Consider the following 21134-nt stretch of genomic DNA (forward strand, 5'->3'; position numbering starts at 1 on the left):
AATAATTAATAAACAACAGAGTCTGCAGAAGGGGATTGTGGGTATGAGGAGGAAAGGACCACAGCGTGTGGTGTGTATTCACACCTGTTTGATGGACACAAGCCATGCCATGATGGGAGACAAGTCCAGTGTTGAAAGGTTGACGATTTGGGATTGGTGGATGTGTGTGTGTGTAGGTCTAACAGGGAGAGTCCATATAAACCTGTGTGTGCAGGTCTGGTAAGGACAATCCCAATATGTCTGTTGTCTGTCCACACTTGAGTGACAAGACCGGTCCAGCGGGGACACATTCCTTATGGGTGTAGCGTTGTTGGACAGCATGGTTGTGTGTGTGTGTTAGGGTGTAACCGAAGACAGGTCCAGTGGGGACACTCTCCTGATGGGTGTGGCGACAGGTCCAGGCAAGGACATGGGGACACTCTCCTGATGGGTGTGGCGTTGTTGGACAAAATGCACTTTAGGGGATGAAGACACATCAAATCATGGCAAAAGTTTGATGTTAACGGACAAAACTCGTTAAGCGTGGAAGAGAGGGCATATTATTTAGCCGCTACGTCTCTTCTACAGTTCCAAACAACATTACACTTACGCAGTAGTGAGTAGAGGTCCCTAAAGCCAAACCGGCTATCTTTATGCCGAATGAATTTCATCAAGAGCCTTCCCCCATCTTTGCTGGGCAAAGCCTGTGGACACACAGGGGGAAATTAAAGGAAAAAAACCTAGTATCTGGAAATAAAATGCACTTTAGAACAATTTGCAACATTTCCGGAAAGGTACTGGCTTGATGAAATTCATTCTGGACTCTCTATCCGACCACATAAAGACCTCGGGATACTTCGGTTTGGCTTTAGGGACCCTCTACTCACTACCACGTAAGTGTAATGTTGTTTGGAACTGTAGAAGAGGTATAAAAATAGCGTTTTGTAGCGGCGAAATAATATGCCCTTCTCACTTCCACGCTAACGAGTTTTGACTAAAAACGTTAACATCAAACTTTCTCAAAACACATCCGAATGACATGATTTGGATGTCAACTCAACGTATGGACTCCCAATCATCCGTAAATTGATCTAAAGTGCATTTTACTCCGGATAATTCCTTTAATCCCTCGGTCACACCACTGACAGGGTTAATGCCTTGGTTACACCACTGACAGTAGAGCAACAAAGCAACCAGCTACTGTTAATTTTCAATGACAGTTCAGTAAGTTGGCTGTTGAATCGCTGACTTTCTCTTTCTACTTGCTAGAACATGGCTAGATGGCTTTAAGCTCTATCAAATACACTGTACGGCATTTTTAATGTTAAAATTAACATGTTAGAAATGTGTTTTGAGTGCTGGGTGTGTGTGTGTGAGATTCTCACATCATTGTAGTCACAGCAGCGCTGTGCACAGAATGAGGCCTCATCATACATCCGGTTCTTGAAGTAGTACTGGCCGAGATACCGGAGAGCTGTGCTCACCTCAGCATGCTCCAGTTGTTCCTGCAAACAAACATACAGACTGTTTATCCACTTGCACGTTTTCTCTGACCAACTTCTAAATACACCCAAGCGTCTAACTGTTAGATTCTAACAAATGACTCCAGCAGACAAACTGGTATACACTGGAATTGGCCAGATAAGTAGTTTGGGTGTGAGTGTGATTAGCACTATTGAGTTTGCCAAACCATGTGATCAAAACAACGCATTATGGGCTAAAGGACAGTTAGGCAACTAAAACATTCAATGCGTAGCTTCGCTCTTCTACCCTATTTACCCACAATACTTGCCTTAAATCCTATGTTAAATCACAACAATTACATCACATTAGCATACTCAATACTGAGGACAAATTATGGTTCATAAAACATGTCTGGAGCCTACAAAGGGACACACATCTTACCCCACAGGAGAAAATGTCTTGTATATAGATGATATAGTATTGTGCTGCGTCGTCCGATTCATGAAGCTGTTCGTGCAGTCTACAAACATACACATAGATGCACATATGAGCACAGACAAAAGAAAATTACTCCGACAGACATACAAACAAGCACATTTACTTACTTGGCCAGTTTGAGTAGAGCCATCCGTTCCACATCTCCCACTGAGTACGCCCTCCAGTAACACTATCAAACAAACACACACACCAGATTTGGGGACGAAAAGCAGCAATTGAAGTCTTTAAGTCTAATGATGGATACCCATCTAACAGAACCTTAGTTGCCATACACAAACTCACCTTCTTGGCTTCAACATGTTGGTTGAGTTTCTCGTAACATTCACCAAGGGCAACCAGCATACGGGAATCATTCGGTCTGTAAAAGAGAACGGACATGACTGCCTCAACTGTGAGAGAGTTGAATATGGACTTGCAAGAAGTAAATCCACTTCCTCCTCATCAGTCATCCCATCACCACCCTCAACACACACACACCTGAGGTGGTGGGCTTTGCGGTAGTAGTAAAGGGAGTAGAAAGGCATCTTGAGGATCTCGTAGGTCTGACCAAGTCCGTACCAGGCTCGATAGTCTCGCTTATTAACCTCTATTGCATGTCTAAATCAGAAATACAAAATGAGAAACAAAACACAATCAATATGACTATTACAAACGTGTGTGTGTGTACGTGTAGGCCTGTATGGCCACTGAGTTATGTGTGTGCGTACAAACCTGTAGGCTTGTATAGTGGCTGAAGTGAGTGTGTGTGTGTCTGTGTGTGTGCTACGGACCTGTAGGCCTGAATGGCGGCGGAGGTGTTCTTCATCTCCATGTACTCGTGGCCCATAAGGGTCCAGGCGCCGAGGCAGCGTGGGTTCAGCTTGAGCGCGCGCTGGAAGTACAGGGCGGCCTTCTCATGCTGGGAGCGCAAGCTGTAGTAGTTACCTGAGTGAAACATGACAGGGCAATGCAGAAATATAAATACAGTTCACATTCCATACAGTTTTATTTATATTTTTATTTGGCTGAAACTTTTATTTAAAATTACTTACAGGTACATGTTCTGTTCTGTAATATTTACATGTATTCTGTGTAAGTTTAAGTCTATGCATGTCTTTTGCTTTTACAATGAAATGGCGTGTAGTGTAGCCATTTGAGAGATTCACAAATGATTATCTTGTGATACTGCATGTGTGTGCACTTCTCCCCCATCGTCATCTGGTCATCTTGTACTGTATGTAAAGGTAGTGAATTTACTGCTACACTGAGGTCTGCTTTTGCGCTGTAGCTTGAATATCAGTCCTTAGTTGTGACTCACTTTGGACAAAAGTGTCATCAAAATGAGTGTAATATGTACATATGTGTGTATTTGTGTCATCAAAATTTGTTTAATATGTACATATGTGTGTATTTCTGCTCACCGATCACACAGCAAGTCTCCACCCTGTACTTGTCAATCTCCACCAGATTGTGGGCCAAATAGCTGAGCTCTGGCTTCATACTCTGAAGAGGAGAAATGTCAGAAAAATAGGGCAAGGATGACATAAAGGAAGAAAAGAAACAGCATGTTAATTTTCAGAGAGAACTACTGTCTCGCAGATATGCTTCAATAGTATACAGCTGCTAGGCCTCAAATCACCAGAGAGAAATCTGTTGGTAATATCTGCTATCAGATACGGTAAAGCAGATTTCAGCACTGAAAAATAGTGGAAAAATATACATGAGGAAAAAAATAAAAACTGTCAGAGAAAAGACACCAGTCTATAAAATAAAATTTACATCCTGTTGTTGATGTCTAGACTTTTTGAAAGGCTCACCCTGACATAGAGCAGGTTGGAGAAGGTGTCCATGTTCTCGATACGGAACGGGTCCTGCTCCCGAAGCTCATTGAACAGAGCTAGAGCCTGATCGATATCTGCCAGAGTGAAAAACACACAACAAGACACATGAACCAAAACATGGCTTCAAGTTCACCTAGGTGCACCACAAGGCACAGAGAAAACATTTGGAATGTGTACAGAGCTCATTTTACTTGAGGACTTTGAATTGAAAGATTACATAGAATGGATGAGCAATGTATTTTATCTTGTACTCTGATGTTGACATAGAAGGTATGCAACTTTGGTCTGTGAAAAACATGCTCAGATGCTATTTTACAAGCCTATTAGCAACGCTATAATTTGGCTGGTGAATAAAATGACCCATTTCAGCAGATATCCATCTCCCCTCGTGCTTATCTTAGTTTAGATTCGCCAGTTTTTAGTGGTCTGAGATTTGCCTATGAAGGAGGAAACCACTGTGTTTCCAGTTCACTGTCTCTCCAGTTCACTCTCCTTATTGAACAAAGCCAAGAATTCAACAGTTTCCCATGTCATCTTTAAATGCAAATGTAAACACACTAGTCATATTGTCAAATTAATAATATATAATAATAATAATATATATAAATATAATAATACAAAACTCCAGGCAGATATACATTTCAGTGTATGTGAGTGGGTGGGTGTCTGTGTAAAAAGCTTTACAATGTTGTGGTAGGTCACTGTGATTTGTGTCAATGCATGGGCCACTGTGACAAAAGCACCCTTGCGACAAAAGCACCCTTGCTTTGTGTGTGTGTGTGTGTGTGTGTGTGTGTGTGTGTGTGTGTGTGTGTGTGTGTGTGTGTGTGTGTGTGTGTGTCTGGTAGGTGGGACACATACCTCTGATGTTGTGGTAGGCGACTGCAATCTGTGAGATGATGTAGGTGCTCTTGGAGAAGCCAGCCTCGATGAGACTCTGGTATTTCTGCAGGGCCTCGGTGATCATCTGCAGCTCTGTGTACATGTGAGCCAGGAAGAAGTCACGCACCCAGCAGTCAGGTAAAGACAAGGACTTCAGCTGGAATACACACAAGAAAAGGTGGGGTGAAGGCACGGGTGAGACTGGCACCGATGGCACAGAGGATATAATGTGTGCGCGCGCTTTATGTACAGCATGTCTACAAAAGGATATGTAAGTAGAAACACTTGCTGAATGACTGACAGAGTATTTGGATCTTGTTTTCCTTGCAATGCCTTTCAGATCCAAATAAAAACATTCAAATGTGTGTGTGTGCGCACATGTGTTTTGGTCACATACCATCTCAATGTTGGTGACCAGATTGCAGAGCTCCAGCCAGGCGCCCCAGTGTAAAGGCAGGGCGTGTGTAGCCGCCACAAAGATATCCACTGCTTCCTTCAGCAGATCCAGCTTGCGTAGCACCACCCCATAACTGCACACAAACACACACACACACACACACACACACACACACACACAGTGACTAATCACGATTAATTTAATCCAGTATAAGTATATAAGTATATATACTTTTTTGATCCCGTGAGGGAAATTTGGTCTCTGCATTTAACCCAATCAGTGAATTAGTGAAACACAAAGGGCACTCCAGCCGCGGCCCACTGGTTGGGGCTCGACAACTGGTTGGACCGGCAACCCTCCGGTTACAAGTCCAGAGTGCTAACCAGTGGGCCACGGCTGCCCACTAAAGCCGCATTCCCTGGCCGGGAATAGAGCCCGGGCCGCGGCGGTGAGGGCGCCGAATCCTAACCACTAGACCACCAGGGAAATAATCTTTTCAAAGCTTATAATAACAGATATGTGATTTTAATAATTATATACAAAAGAGAGGGATAGAGAGAGAGAGAGAGAGAGAGAGAGATCTGGTGTACAAACACAGAGTGTTAACAGGACAAGATGAAAAACAGAGGCATAGGATGGTAGTCACATCATCATTGAACAAACCCGTGTACGGAGTAAACCTCCCTTTAACTTCTATGTGTGCATTAATAAGACACTTTATGCTGACAGCAATAGGGCAATCTGTGTAACAGGTAGAAGATGGTATGCCAGTATACCGATAGCTGGTGAATGCTGATCACATGTTTGCATGCTTACAGATTAATTGAGAAGCTTTTAATGCTGCGTCCTGGTGTGTTTATTTGCTCAGGTGAGGGTGTCTGTACATCCATGTGCATACTTACAGGTATAAGGCAAATCCATCCAGCTCACCAGCACTGTGCTTCTTGCTCAGTTCCACTCTCAGCTCCCTGAGAGCCTCATTCCGCACCTGACCCTTCTCCAGGGGCCCTACAACCAATCACAACAGCCGTACAAGAGCCAACCAATCACCTGTCTGCATTCTCAAAGTAAAAGATAACACTGGGAGACTTCTGTCTCTTCATAACTAGTACTATATGTTCCCATATTGTGGACTGCATTGTCATTATTGCACCATACAAACAATGCTAGAGATGTGAACCCCTTAAAAGATTTCTGTAAATCTGCATAAATATAATCTTACCAAGGCTGTCCACAGTCTCGTCATCCTTCTTCTTCTCTCCAGACTGGAAAGATGAATTAAGAACATACATTTCAGACTGGAAACATCCTAGATTTATCAAACATCCATTGCCTTAAGAGTAAAATAATATTCTTACCAGGTAGCGGGAATACATGTACAGGAAGTATGCTTTTTTACTGCGGCAGCCCCGAAGGAAATACGCAGCGCGGTCATACTCTTTCAGATCAAAATATGATTTTGCCAGACAGAGAGCATCGAAATCCTGCGCGTCGTCCTTTAACAACAACGTGTCATGGTGAGAGACAGATTCTTGATACAAATTCACCCAGTACCGACAGACATAGTAACATATAATTTAATACACAAATACACAGCTATAGACATGTGGACTTGCACTTGCCTCGGTAAGTTCAGGGGGTGGTGGGTGTTCGTTTACTGGGAGAGGGTCCAAAGCAAAGACCAGCTCTGAAGCCCTACAAGTTCAAAGAACAAGTGCATTAGTGAATACATCGCTCGGTAATAACAAACATCGTAGATCTTCTGTAGGCTTCATAAATGTAATTTCTTCAGATTCATTTGTTCGATTATGTGAAGACATTAACAAAACCTGTTTGGATAACGTAAACTAGCCGGCTCTATAATAAGCTAGCTAGGAAAATACAGTTGGGCCCCTTAAAATTGCAACGTGATTTCGTGACTATCTTAAAAACAATCAAATATGATATCTCTTTACTTACCATTTCATACTATGCACGAGCCCCCTCTCTCTACATTGTGATATTATAGAAATTAGCTGCTTTTTAATTTGCACCAAATCGCCAAACTCAGTACTGAGCGCCGCCATTTTTCATAACCCTCCATAGACGTCAACAGAAAGTTGGACAGGATTGGCCAGATGGAAATGGTGGTTAACCAATAGCAAAACCAGAGAGGGTTAAAACGGACCAATAGTAAAACGCCCGAGTTTGCCATTCTTTTTTTCTGGATTGACCATTACTGCCACCTGCTGTATGGATTTATGTCCTTCACACTAAGTAGCCTACACTCCCGGCTTGAAATGATCTTGCTTCTTGTCTTCTGTCTTTATTCATCACTTGGTGCGTATAGTGGTAGATAAACCAAATATAATTGTAGGAACATGGATATTAGGCTACCCCAGGATTTCAGAGTGATTTAAAATTATATCATTCAGGTTGGACAACTGGGATTCAAGACATTATATGTAAATGTAAATCAGGTTTATAGGCCAAGTATACTTGGAATTTGGTCTCTGCATTCATCCCATCCGTGAATTAGTGTTACACACAGAACACACAGTGAAATGAAGCACACACTAACCAGGGGCGAGCCGCCTTGCTGCAATGGCGCTCGGGGAGCACCTGGTTAGGTGCCTTGCTCAAGGGCACAGGATGTGGGCATGGGAGAGCAGTGCTCAACCACTTCCCCCTGCCCACATTATTCCTACTGGCCGGGGATCGAACCGGCAACTCTTCGGTTTCAAGCCCAAAGCCCTAACCAGTAGGCCACTGTTTTCTCGGTTTTTGCTTCTTTTTCGCTGGCTCTGTCATGACGAGTGTCTGAGAAACTCCATCGCTACCTTTTTCTAGCCAGTGCCTGGCGTGTATGTGTATTTGAATGCAGTAAAGCCATTCGTTACACTCGTTATACTTTCTGACACTGAGGCCGTCGGCCCGCCGGCCCACAGTTGCAAGGGTGGTTTTTCCGCTCACAGGCGGTAGGGGGAAGCGAGACGGCCACCATTCAACCCGAAAAAAGGCATATAACCATTCCAATGACTCTGAAGCTGTTAAATTAAGGTAAATTAAGCTAAAAAAACGTGCACATTAAGCTAAACAACTGCATAGTGTGCCTTTAACTGTTCTTGCAGTGCCTTCAGAGTGTTATCTTAGTTGTGGTCCTGACATAAACCGGCCCCATATCTGCTCTGAATGGAGTTCAGTATGGACTGAAACTTTATTATTTTTTTATTATTATTTTATTTATTTATGTATTTATCTTTTATTAATTATTATTATTTATTTTATATTTATATTTTTTCTCTCTCTATCTCTCTTGCCACTTGGCAACAGTATCCCTCACAGGCAGCATCTAAACTCAAAGGCTCAAACCACACATATCTCACGGATGGAGGACTGCAACTAATGACATTAAACAAATGTCAGTTATCATAAAACTATGACATCAAACATTTCATCCCTCCTTAAAAGCACATAACACTCATAAGGGCACACACGAAGATAAACCAGGAGAGTCAATAAACAGGCTTCCAGAAATGTCAGAGAAGTTGATTTATGGTCAGCGATTCTGTCACCTCCTTAGACTAACACAATGGAGCCAGGAGATGGAGGCTGGATGTAGTCCCAAGGTAGAGTGCATCTGTCTCACACAGCCATTAAAGACGTACAGACACGGATGGCCTGTGGTCAGGGTGTAGGGCTTGTGTTTGTCTATGGAGTGGCTGCACTCCAGCGGAGCAAGGACACATAGTTTGAGTTCAAAGGAAGCAAAAGTGCATTCTCACCTGTTTGCTTCCTAGTTCTTTGTCACTGCATGTGACACGAACAAGACATGAATAGGATATAGTTGTTGAGGGCAACAAAAACACATATTTAGAAAAAGGATAGAAATGAGGTGTTAGAGTCTGTTAGAGTTAACCATCTGCTAGGTGTGTATTCTTGATATATAATAATATATTATCACCTAATGGCGGAAAAAGAGCATGCAATGCAGATTACATGGCAGCCTTTTGCCATCAGCATGTGTGAATGCTTACACAGATGCATAAAGGGCTTTGGAGAAAAGCACTAAACAGATGTAGTCTATTTATCATCTATAGAGTTGCTCAGCGTTATACAATCAGTGTATATAAGATTCTTTGGTGTTCCTATAGTCCTGGCTCTGTAAATGGGAAAGAAACGAAGTGGCTCGGACCAAGCCATACTAATTCCAGCCAATCAACAGCCTTGCTTTAGGAGCACAGAATGGAGGGATGTATTTAATTTGCTGTTGAGTTCACATATCATCAACATCAGTACAAAGGACTTACCTTTAAACAATTTATAAAACATTACAAACATTTAATTTCATCTTGTGTTGAATGGATGTGAGCCGGACTGGACTGGACAACACAATCACACACTACAGTCAATCACACACTACAGTCAATTACACACTGCAGTCAATTATACACTACAGTCAATTACACACTGCAGTCAATTAAACAGCTAGGGATGTAACGATATGAAAATTTAACCTCGCGGTTATAGTGACCAAAATTATCACGGTTTTCGGTATTATCGCAATATTTTTATGTATGTTCAATATGTTCAGAAAGGACTAATAGGCCTACACAAACTGAAATAGTTTCAAAAAGTGTGACAGCATTTACTATTACAAAATATAGGCAAAACCTTATCAAAAGTGCAACATTTAACCAGGGACGCTGGAACTCATCTGGGGGGTTTCACCTGGGGGTGCTCATAGAGGGGGTGCTGAGGGAGGGTAAAAAACTGTTACTGAGTAGATGTGATTCTTTTATTCTGGTGCATTTTAAGGTGGCCTATTACTACTGGAGAAGGACATATTTTCATTCACATTCATAGGCTTACATCCTGACTGCACAAACAAACCAGGCTGAGCTGGGCATTCTTAATTCATAGCATAACGTTACCGTGGCATTGTGTGTTGTCCCGTTCACTTTTTCCTTGGTCATGTTTAATTGGCTTTGTGCCACAATTAAATTCATCAAGTAGATAACAGAATCAGTAGGGTACCAGTTTTGTTTCATTGTACCAGGCCTACTGTATGTCAAAAGCAGGCTTGGATGAAGCTGGGAAGGATTAAACACACGGTTTCCACACCCTGGTAATCATCCGTGATAATCATGATATTTGAAATGAAAACGGTAATTGTTATCATCAACATTTTTATCACGGTTTACCATTATACCGGTAATCATTACATCCCTATAAACAGCCAATCACACACTACTAAAAAGTTCTATGGAGATGTGCAAAAGTTGGAGAAAGTCAGATATGTGTGTGTGTGTGTGTGTTTTGACGTGTGATGAAATAAGAAAATAAATAAAAGGGAGAGGGATGTAAACACACACACACACACACCTACAAGACTTTTAGCACTTTTACATCCCTCTCCCTTTTATTTATTTTCTTATTTCATCACACGTCAAAACACACACACACACACACACACACACACATATCTGACTTTCTCCAACTTTTGCACATCTCCATAGAACTTTTTTATTTATTATTTTTGATTTCTCCTCCATCTACCCATGTCCTTGATTGCCTAGCCTTTCTGCCCCCACCCCCATCCCCAACACACACACACATCATCACTGTCATCACTTCACATACATACAGCACACTGCTTGCTACAGTAAGCCTCCTCTACATACTTGCTGCACACTGCCCCCTACATACACAGCACATTGTCTTCAGGATCTTCTCCAACACACATATTGCACACTGCCCTCTCCCCACACACACAGCACACTATCCCATCTCCCCTGTCATCCCCCCAACACACACACCAAGACCCCTGGCAGTTGGGTTAGCCCCTTGAGCCGTGGATCTGCCCAAGGTTTCTTCCTTGGTAAGGGAGTTTTTTTGCCCCTGTTGCTCTTAGGTGCTCCTTGTTGGTGCCCCCCACCCAATCCCAATCCTCCCCCACCTTTTTATGCAGCCCTTGCCACTTAATCTACTAAACCCCTCTTCTACTGCACTCTTTACCCCCCATTAATGCACAAATAGGCTGACACCAGACATAATTTCACTGCATTTCTTACTTCCAGTAACTATATGCATGTGACAATAAACTTCCTTGTATCCTTGTATCCTTGTATCCTTGTACTTAAAGCAGAGTCTGACTTTGGTACCACAGCCTAAGCAGCTTATTGCAAAAAAATGTGTGGAAGAATATCCACCTGCTTCCCTCTTGGATCATTCTGTGTCAAATCAGACAGAATCCAGGAAAATGGTTGCTGCACCGTCTCAGATTTTGCTCAGAGTCTGTCTACTTATGTAGATATGTTTTCATATCTTCTTTGCCTTTTTCATACTAAAAATGCCTATCTTGGGAGCCATATTTTTGACATAAATGTCTTAGAAAGTATGATTCCTTGCCTGCCCAAACTGTGTAGGATGAAAGGCAAATATATGAATGACTGGACCATTAAAAGTGCAAAAAAGAATGATATTGAGGTATATTATAAACTAGTTTTGGTACCTACATTACACAAATCAGTATTATATCTGCAAATACAATAGTCTAATAATGTTCTGGCAATATTTCAGGTATCTGCATCATATCAACATACAGTAGTGTCACAAACACCTTGGCTCAAAGGGTAAGGACATAGGGAGACTGACACCGTCGGGCAACGTTTAAATGATAATCTTAATTTATTTACAAATATTTACAAAAGTCAGTAAGTGAGAAGCAACAAAAGATAAAATAAAGCGTCATGCACATCAGCAAAGTGTATGTGTAGTGCATAAAGAAAAGGCAATCGGGAATCGCTGCAGCCAGCCCTCCACAGCGTCAGTCCAGAGCAGAACCGAGAGCGCCAGTGAGGCCACAGGACGCCGACTTTATTCCAATGGCCATTAACACTGAACCACACCCCTCATTAGCCACCGGAACTCTCCATGTTTATGTTTTTCAAGACACATGATTCAGCTCCTCCTGCAGGTCAAAATGCAATATAATATACAAAGAGCAGCAACAAAATTAGGTGTGAATGCATTTTTGGTCAGTTTCATCTAGGACAAACATGGCATATGGGGTAAATCTATATGGGAATAAATCAAAGTGTAATCATTTAGTGTACCAGGTTTGGTAACGGTAAGGGTACATGAATTATCATGAATTCATGATTTATGCATTACTTCATGCCTTTATATTTTATGAATCATCAGGAATTTACATGAGTTAGTCTCTCATTCCTGACCTTATGGATGAACAACACATCAACTAAGCGGTGGATTATGATTTATGATTTCTTAAGCATGATAATCATGATTATATGAATTTAAGGTTAATTGCTCATGAGTTCATCATGTCTGTGTCAGAATTTGAGTAGTGGTGACCACTTTTTTGTCAGAAAAAATAAATATCTCCTAATATTATCCTGCTTAATAAATCATGATTCAAAATGATGTGCCCACCATACCTAATGCTTTAGGTGATGTATTGTTCATGTATGAGGTCACGAATAACAGACTATGAACTCATGTCAATTCCTGATGATTCTTGCGATATTAAGGAATGAAGTAATACATAAAACATGAATTCATGATAAGTAATATACCCTTACCGTAAAGTGTTACCCAAAGGTTCAGTGGTGTACCATGTTCACTTCATAGATACACAGTTAATTGCATGTTTTACACCCTTGCTTGTTCACCCTTTCTTGCTCCTGAAGAACGTTATTTATCTTGGTCCTGAGAAACTCTGTATATGGTATACTAATTGATACTTTATACACTAAATGGCCATACATTGATCTACTTTCACAGTTCCTACTAGCTACCACATATACTATACAAGATATTAATGGCGAAACATTGCTTCCCAGATAATATGTTTTTCAAGACATAAGATTTGAACAGAAATATTTTACAGGCTTTGGTTTTGGGACCTATTCATGATATAGACAAGGTTTGAATAAAATCTGAGACAGTGCAGCAACAGCCTTATCACAGAATAGTAAGACACAGAATGACCCTCTGCCTTTTCAGAGACATCTCTCCAGGATGTTGATAAACCTCAGACCAATGATGGATGTGTCCTGCAATAATGGCAGAACCAGGATCAACAGCCTCATAGCGAGTTAATGATCTATCTGCCGTGATGGGAGAAGACAGATGGCAGCTAGAGGAGAGGAATACAACTGGTGAACCATTCCTCATCGATGCATGTTGACATTCGCACCTTTACCACCAGAGACTCCAGCATAGGATTACCAGGCTTTGTACCACACATACACCACACACACATACACACACACACACACACACACACACACACACACACACACACACACACACACACACACACACACACACACACACACTATATGAAGTAACAGGACATGACCATGCCAAATTCTAAGAGGGGCCGAGAGTTACAAAACGCTGGCTCAGCCCTCAGTAGCTATGGTCAGAGGGTCAGAGACAGACTGATGCAAAGGTTTAGTGGCAGCAAATGTGTTGAAGTAAGAAAATGGAAAATGGATACATTTTCAACATACTGGGTACCCATTTGGTGCTAAGGGGGTACCCAAATCATCTAAAACTGTCAAAAAAGGTCAATGTCCTACCCACAACAACAGTGTTACATTACAGGCATTCTTGGCACCAATCCACAAAGTCAGATATTCCATTCTAATCATTTTAAGTCAATGTGACATCCAAATTAGTCCTTATTTTAATGTAATAGAACTACATTGTGTTGTTTTAAAGTTGCAGCCCATGTTTATAATCCCATAATAATCAAATAATAGCTACATTCAGCTAATTGCTTCTCAGTCCTCTTGCTATGTGCCCTATGTGTGTACGTGCTCGAAAACACCCCTGGTGATCATAGAAACCCACAGCTGTGGAAACAAAGTAACTCAGCCAATCAACTAGGTTGCTTCAGGACCACTGACGATGTGTTTGTTTGGCTTAGGGTCAGATATCAAGGGAATGTATGGACTGCAGTCAAAGGAAAGTCCAGCCAACATAGGGGCACAATAAAAGGAATGACGTGAAGGACACATCTATCTCTAATTTACAAAAATCTTGTTAGTAGCTTGTTGACATAAACACTTTTCTTGACAAAGTAGTTGGGGCATAACTTTTGATTTTGCCATATTTTTAATATGGCTTTGAACAGCTGGAGTAACATGTTGGTATGACTCATTTCTGATCCGTCTTAAAGCCAACCTTGTTCTTACAGCTCTTAAAATCCTTTCACTCAAAACATGTCAAAACATCAAATAACTTCTTACTAAAGTATACAGTTGCATAGGGGCTACTGCTCATTAATGCTTTCACACGAGTGTGTTGACATTTTGTTTAAATATTTACATCATGGTATATATAGTGCACATAAGCTGCTAAGCATGATAAAAGTCATAGAACTGACAGATAGATCAATAGTGAAGGCTTCAAAAGATCCATGGGTTCTTTTGAAACCTTCAGGAAAAAAAATGTATGCCTTACACCAAATCCTGGAGAGGAAAAACAGAAAGTGTTTAAGTAAACGGTCTCTGAAACAGAACATGCATCATACTTTTATGTTCAACGTGACAACATTAATCTCGTGAGATGTTTATGGAAGACATTTGATCTCGCCATGTACTGATCACGATAAATATCATGTTTATGTGCATCCAAATATGTGCATCAGTTTTGTCTGTGTTTGAGTATTGTGACATTCAGTGCATTGTGAAGAGTACTGTGACATTTAGTGCATTGTGAAATGGGAGTCCTAGCATAGCTCTGGGTCGTGCTGTTGTCATCAACCATTGCTTTTGGTGTTTTAAGCCATCATCTTATTTTTTTTTTCTTTGCATACAACACTGTGAATTTGTCCGTCTTAGGACTGGTCTCTACGCTCATAGGAGGAAGCTGGGCTGGGCCTTCTGTTTGCTGTGTCACCGGCAAGCATCTGGTGTGGGAGGGCATGGGAGTTGAGCAATAGCTTTTAAAGGTGGGCACTGACATGGGTCACTTCTCATCTTTGACCCTCGTCTCAGCAGAGGACACTGAGCCTTGTGACCACCATGCAGTGGACGGCGCCCAGAACCTGGGCACTCCTTTGGACACTCACCTACGCTCTTCAAGTGGACACCAAGCTTGGTGAGTCATGGGTGCAGAGATGAGGGGCATCAAAAGGGCCTCTCTCACACAGAGGCATTTTCTTCCTTTTTATTCGTTTTTTGCCAGGGTGAAAAAAACATGTTTATTGCATTGCATGTAAATGCAATGGACTATTATCACTGTTCTTCTTATTTGTTTTTACAGTGCATGAAAATGCACTGTACTGTTCTTCCTAGTCATCTTCTTATTATTATTATATTCTAACGCAGCTAATACAGCTTGAACCGTTTAATGTAGAAACTTCATTCAAACTATGTTACGTAGGTCTTACTTAGGACATGGGTGCTTTGTACATTTCATCTTTGTACTTTTATACTTCTTTTTAAACTATTAATTAAAACTATTGAACATTTCCCCATAGACTTAACATTGGGCCTTTATGACATCACAGCAATTAGAATCTTGTGGCAGGTGGCCAGGCCACCTGCATCAACTGTCAGTTTCTCAGGCTTTAAGCATACAGTCTCATTCTATTAAGACTACACCAAAGATCCTTGATTACTAGCTCCGCTTTAACCCTCTCTGACTACACATTCTGTTCAACTGTTTCCTCTGTCCACAACTGTTTCAAAATAAAAGTCCTCGCTACAATAATTCCCTATTAAATAATTTAACCATTTAAACTATCCACCTATTTAACTGTTCAGTCATTCTATATTAAACCTTATCTTCCTAGTTCAGTCATTCCAACTATATTAAACATCATCTACCTAGTTCAGTCATTCCAACAATATTAAACATCATCTACCTAGTTCAGTCATTCCAACTCTATTAAACCTCATCTACCTAGTAAATAATTTAACCATTTAAACTATCCACCTCTTTAACTGTTCAGTCATTCCAACTATATTAAACCTCATCTACCTAGCAAATAATTTAACCAAAACTATCCACCTCTTTAACTGTTAACCAACTATTTAAACCCTCATCCACCTAGCTAATTTAACTGTCCACCTCTGTTCAGTCATTCCAACTATATTAAACCTCATCTACCTAGTTCAGTCATTCCAACTATATTAAACATCATCTACCTAGTTCAGTCATTCCAACTACATTAAACCTCATCTACTTAGCAAATAATTTAACCATTTAAACTATCCACCTATTTAACTGTTCAGTCATTCCAACTAGTCTATATTAAACCTCATCTACCTAGTTCAGTCATTCCAACTATATTAAACCTCATCTACCTCGCAAATAATTTAACCATTTAAACTATCCACCTATTTAACTGTTCAGTCATTCCAACTATATTAAACCTCATCTATCTAGTTCAGTCAATCCAACTAGGCCTATATTAAATCTCATTATCATGCACTGGTAATTCCCTGGAATTGCGTTTTCTAGTTATTGCATTGCATGTAAATGCAATGGACTATTATCGCTGTTCTTAATATCATTATTCTTCTTCCGACCAAATTTGACGTTCAAAGGCTCTAAAACCACTGAACCGTTCGACGTCATTCAACCACTCCTACAAAGGTCTTGTAACGGAGATTTGTTCTATGTTTTTTCACATTTGTGAACTTTAAACTTTTTAGATATTTATGATAAAAGAGCAAGAAATTCTCATAGAGTTAACATTGACCGCCGTGGCGGGCAACTTTTAGCATTATGACGTGACCTCCACCTGAAAGCAATCAACAGTAGCAGAGCTACCTGGAGCTGTGAATCTGCTGAACGTCTTCGGATGCTGTGCCGTGGTCACTTTATTTGCTCGTGAAACTCTCATTCAGAGGCACATTTCTCTAATTACAGACAAGGTAAGTGTTCCGGTTTTTGGTATTTGAGTCATTTATGTCGTCAAACATTATGTAACGTTATATATGTATGAATGTATGAAACATATAAACTACACTAACGCAGACATCCCAAGTCTCCCGGAAGTTCAGGGAGTCTCCCGCATATTGATAACGGCTCCCTGATGCCCGCAAATTAGATAAAATCTCCCGGAATCTAGAGCGAGCAAACGCGCGCACACGAGACCGAAACCGAAACCTCAAATCTTGTGTGCATCTGAGTGTAGCGCGCACACGATGGAGAGAGAGAGAGAGAGAGAGAGAGAGGTAGGTAGGTAGGTAGTGCTTGGGTGCCTGTTCAAGACAGAAAGCATCCTGATTGGCATGTTTCAGTTCAGTTCAGTTCAGTAGGAACAGGAGCGTCATGGCAGAGGCAGAGTGCCCCCCAAAAAGACCCATTTCACATCAGACTACACGAAAGTGTACCCTTGTCATAGGAGTGCAAAATAACGATAGTCTTGCATTTTGCACTGTTTGTAACAGTGACTTTAGCATTGCCCATGGCGGGTTAAATGATTGCAAAATACATGTTTAAGGGAGTTTAACAAACTCTAGGCTATTCATCACTATTTCAGTATCTAAGAAGGCTAAAGTAATGGGGGGGGGTACACCTCCCTGAAATGGCATATTGCAGGTTGGGATGTCTGCTAACGTTATAACGTTAGGTAACGTTAACGTTTTAACATTAGTGAAATAGGCTAGTGGACGTTAGCACCTTGCTAGGTTGATTAAGGAAACCCACTGTTAATCAACGTTAATGTCGTCAATGTTACAGTGACCGGTTAGCTGTAGGTTTCGATAGATAACGACAATCAAACGTAGGCCTAATGCACTAACGTTAACGTTACGTTTGTTCATTAGGCCTACTAACCAGCAGCGTTTTAACTAGAACGTTAACGTAAACCAGAGAAGGAAGTAGGCCTACAGATATGGCTCTGATTTTATTCGACATCAGGTCACTTTACACGGGTGTATAGAATCAAGCACCTAGAATAGATTATGAATGCAGACTGGTGCTTGATTATGCTGTGAAGGAACCTGATGAAACCCATCATGGGTGTCATGAAGGACATGAATAACGTGTCATTGTTGATGGTCATAACGTTATAGCTTCCACCGTTCACATTTTAGTTAAAGCTAACAAATATGCTCCTGTTTTTATTTTTACCAAATTTGTAACGTTGTTTACCGCTTGTTTGTGTATCAAATAGGCCATGGCTACGTTTTCATTCTATGCTCCTGATTCTTACGTAGCCTAAGTAAACACTATCACGGTATGCTATCATAGTTCGTCTATTGATGGGTTTCATCAGGTCCCTTTCCACAGGTGTATACAATCAAGCACCTAGATTATGAATGCATTTGGTGCTTGATTATACTCCTGTGGAAAGGGACCTTATGAAAGCCATGAAAAGGCTACTGTTAGGACAATTGCAGACATTCCTTGTATTGTTTTAGTATAACTGTTAAACTTGTTTGCTTTTGTCTTTTAGGTTCCAGACCAGACCAGTGGTGATGACCGTGTATGACATTACGTGTGTGCCTGTCTGTGTGCACACCTGTCAACCAATCTCTGACAATGTTGCTAGCAACATACCTACTAACATACATTCTTACAAACATGTGACCATATCTCAACATATCTGTGCACATACCATTTAACCATACTGAGACTCCGAGATCTACACTGAGACATTGTAACTTGTATACTTGTGAATCATTCATACCTCTGAATCATACCTGTGCTGTAACAAACATAGCTGTGTTAGATCTCTCTTTTTAGACCTGAGCTGTGCTGTGTGAAAAATAAGATTCTAACCTAAGTTCTGTCTAAAATTGATCATCTGAAGGGCTGACTCTTTTATTCTTCAGTGTATCATCATCAAATTTTACCTAATACCATTAACTGAGGCCTCTAGCTGTTGCTGCCAGTTCAGATTTACCACTGATAAATAGATCTGTCTTAGGATAATATGATTGGCATTATCAAGTTCTGTATATATATATACAAAACTGTGATTTTTACTTCAAGCTTACATTGGTAAGTGTTCATTAGTGTATTCTGAGTATCATTCTGCTGTATTAAAACAAAGAATGTTGATCAATATTGAATTGACCATTTATTTTTACTGACTGTCATATACTCTAAGCTAACATCGAACCAAGTAAGTGGTTTTCAAAGAATACTGTAAGACTATGTAATCTGAATAATCATACTGTAAGTAATATAATGTTATACACAGCAGCTTTTTTGCATTTACATGCAATGGTAATTCCCTGGAATTGCATTTTCTAGTTTTTTTATTGTTATTCTTTGTTGATTTTGTGTATTTAGGTCATGATTTCAGAAGCTCAGTCACGGCTACCCAGTATATTTCAGTGATTGAGATTTTGAGATGTACATTTGATTTATTGTTTCTCTGGTGTGATCTTATTAATGATTTTAATATGTCATTCAGTATACTCACCAGCCACGTTTGAAGCAGGGAAGCTGATATTTGTATTGCATTTTATTCCTTTAATGACAGTAATTGTAAGTCATTGATTACATGATAAGGAGTCTAACAGGAGTTTTGCAAGAGGTAAAAAAATTGACTATGCCTTCTTGAAAAACATGATGTTGTGTTTTACAGTCCGGAGTTACAATCATGTCAAGAGCATCTGTAGCATGTGGGGCGGACATCACTACAAGACCTTTGACGGGGATGTCTACCAGTTTCCAGGGATGTGCGACTATAACCTGGCTTCTGAGTGCCATTCGTCCTTCCAGGACTTCTCTGTCCATGTGAAGAAAAAGATGGACGATAAAGGCAAGATCACAGTCAGCCAAGTCACAGTGACCATCAAGGACCTGCCTATTCACCTGACCAAACAGCTGATTATGGTCGGGGGAGAAATGTGAGTTTTTATGTTAAACACAACACGTTTGTGGATAGATTAGATGATGATTTGAACTTTTATTGGTCCCACTGCACAATGAAGCCCAGTGATTGAAACTAATGTGGCTTTACTGTTTTGAGTTTTGTTCTGTCTTTTGACTGCTTCTGTGACTTTCTTAAATGATAACTAGTTGGCATTGAGCTGAAGTACAGAATAACTAATCTGGATGAATGGGATGATTTATTTAACATGCTCCTACTAAATTTGTCCCCTAATTATGCTGTATTTGACATAAAATAACAGTGTGTAAACACACAAATACTCCTTTTATATACAGTAACATAAAACATTTTTATGACCTACCTTGAATGCTGAAGGGCATCATCAAATGTGCAATATGCAAGCTCTTTACCACATGTGTTATGTAAGTGTTGTGCATGGAAAGTGTGGGGTTTTAGCAATGAAATCTGCTCTTGTGCTGCGCATGTATGGTAGTTATGGTTGTGGGTTTGACTTTGTAGTGTCTCCACTCCCTACCATGTGTCCGGAGTCTTGATCAAGGAAACCTCTGCGTACACTAACCTCCACTACAAGCTGGGCCTCAGTGTCATGTGGAACAGAGATGATGCTGTCATGGTAAGACAACCCCAGAGAGGGAGAAAGACTTTCCCCTGAAGAAGCAGCAGTCTTTATACACATAAACAATGTCCAACACACTCTCACACATATACACACTGCTGTCTTTTGCACTTTTGCCTGATTTTTCAGTTCTCTTTACAGGTCTCTAACTTCTTAACTAAAGTGGGGAATCACATTGGAATTAATAATGAAGCAGCAGCGGTAAAGCGTAATGCAATGCTCAGACCATAATAATTCAAAAGAAGTTCTGTCTCGTTCCTAAGTTTTATGAAAGTTCAAACACTCAAATTGTTTGACGGTAGCAGAATAGGAAATCTGCCACTTGCCATTGGTCAATGTGATCCCTGCCTAACTGTCCTGACAAGGCCCATTCGATGTCAGCATTTACCAAATGACAAAATGCATTATAAAAGCTGGTGGTACAATTACTGCATGCTCTGCTGGCACTCTCTGGGGTTATGCTTGGGCTGTGGTGAGTGCTAGGGTTCCTACAGTACCAAAGGTAAATTCTCAGGTAGCTAAGAGTCAGGTCTTGTTGAAAATTGTGTTGAAAGCGTGTTTCTTAGACAGTCACTACAGTTAAAGTGAAGAGTTACTAGTGAACAAATGATCATATATTCACACACACTGAAAAGCCAGGGT

The 21134-nt window shown here is 40.7% G+C and overlaps 2 protein-coding genes across 2 annotated transcripts in view; one reads left to right on the top strand and one right to left on the bottom strand.

Annotated features, from left to right (window-relative positions):
* Positions 1-1040: 1040 nt before the first annotated feature.
* On the bottom strand, positions 1041-7121 carry cdc23 (CDC23 (cell division cycle 23, yeast, homolog)). The gene is made up of 15 exons (XM_048257282.1): positions 7000-7121; positions 6663-6735; positions 6399-6536; positions 6263-6305; positions 5943-6048; positions 5041-5173; positions 4623-4800; positions 3738-3835; positions 3342-3423; positions 2712-2865; positions 2419-2538; positions 2224-2299; positions 2049-2110; positions 1885-1963; positions 1041-1484 (listed from the first exon to the last, which is right to left on the bottom strand). The coding sequence occupies exons 1-15, from the start codon at positions 7104-7106 to the stop codon at positions 1266-1268; spliced, it is 1668 nt and encodes a 555-aa protein (XP_048113239.1). The 5' UTR covers positions 7107-7121; the 3' UTR covers positions 1041-1265.
* A 7930-nt stretch (positions 7122-15051) lies between these two features.
* Positions 15052-21134, top strand: part of LOC125303487 (mucin-2-like) — a 40168-nt gene continuing 34085 nt past the window's right edge. Inside the window, 3 exon segments of the mRNA XM_048257257.1 lie at positions 15052-15153; positions 19607-19871; positions 20375-20489. Of these exon segments, the coding sequence (XP_048113214.1) occupies positions 15078-15153; positions 19607-19871; positions 20375-20489 (456 nt within the window). The 5' untranslated portion in view covers positions 15052-15077.

The sequence above is a fragment of the Alosa alosa genome, chromosome 11 (genome assembly GCF_017589495.1).
Source record: "Alosa alosa isolate M-15738 ecotype Scorff River chromosome 11, AALO_Geno_1.1, whole genome shotgun sequence".
Taxonomy (NCBI): domain Eukaryota; kingdom Metazoa; phylum Chordata; class Actinopteri; order Clupeiformes; family Clupeidae; genus Alosa; species Alosa alosa.

Coding starts and splice junctions, on each gene's coding strand:
- cdc23 (XM_048257282.1), bottom strand. CDS start 7,106: ATGGCGGCGCTCAGTACTGAGTTTGGCGATTTGGTGCAAATTAAAAAG. Junction 6,537..6,662: donor CACCCCCTGAACTTACCGAG/GCAAGTGCAAGT, acceptor TTGTTGTTAAAG/GACGACGCGCAGGATTTCGA. Junction 2,539..2,711: donor GCCGCCATTCAGGCCTACAG/GTCCGTAGCACA, acceptor TTTCTGATTTAG/ACATGCAATAGAGGTTAATA.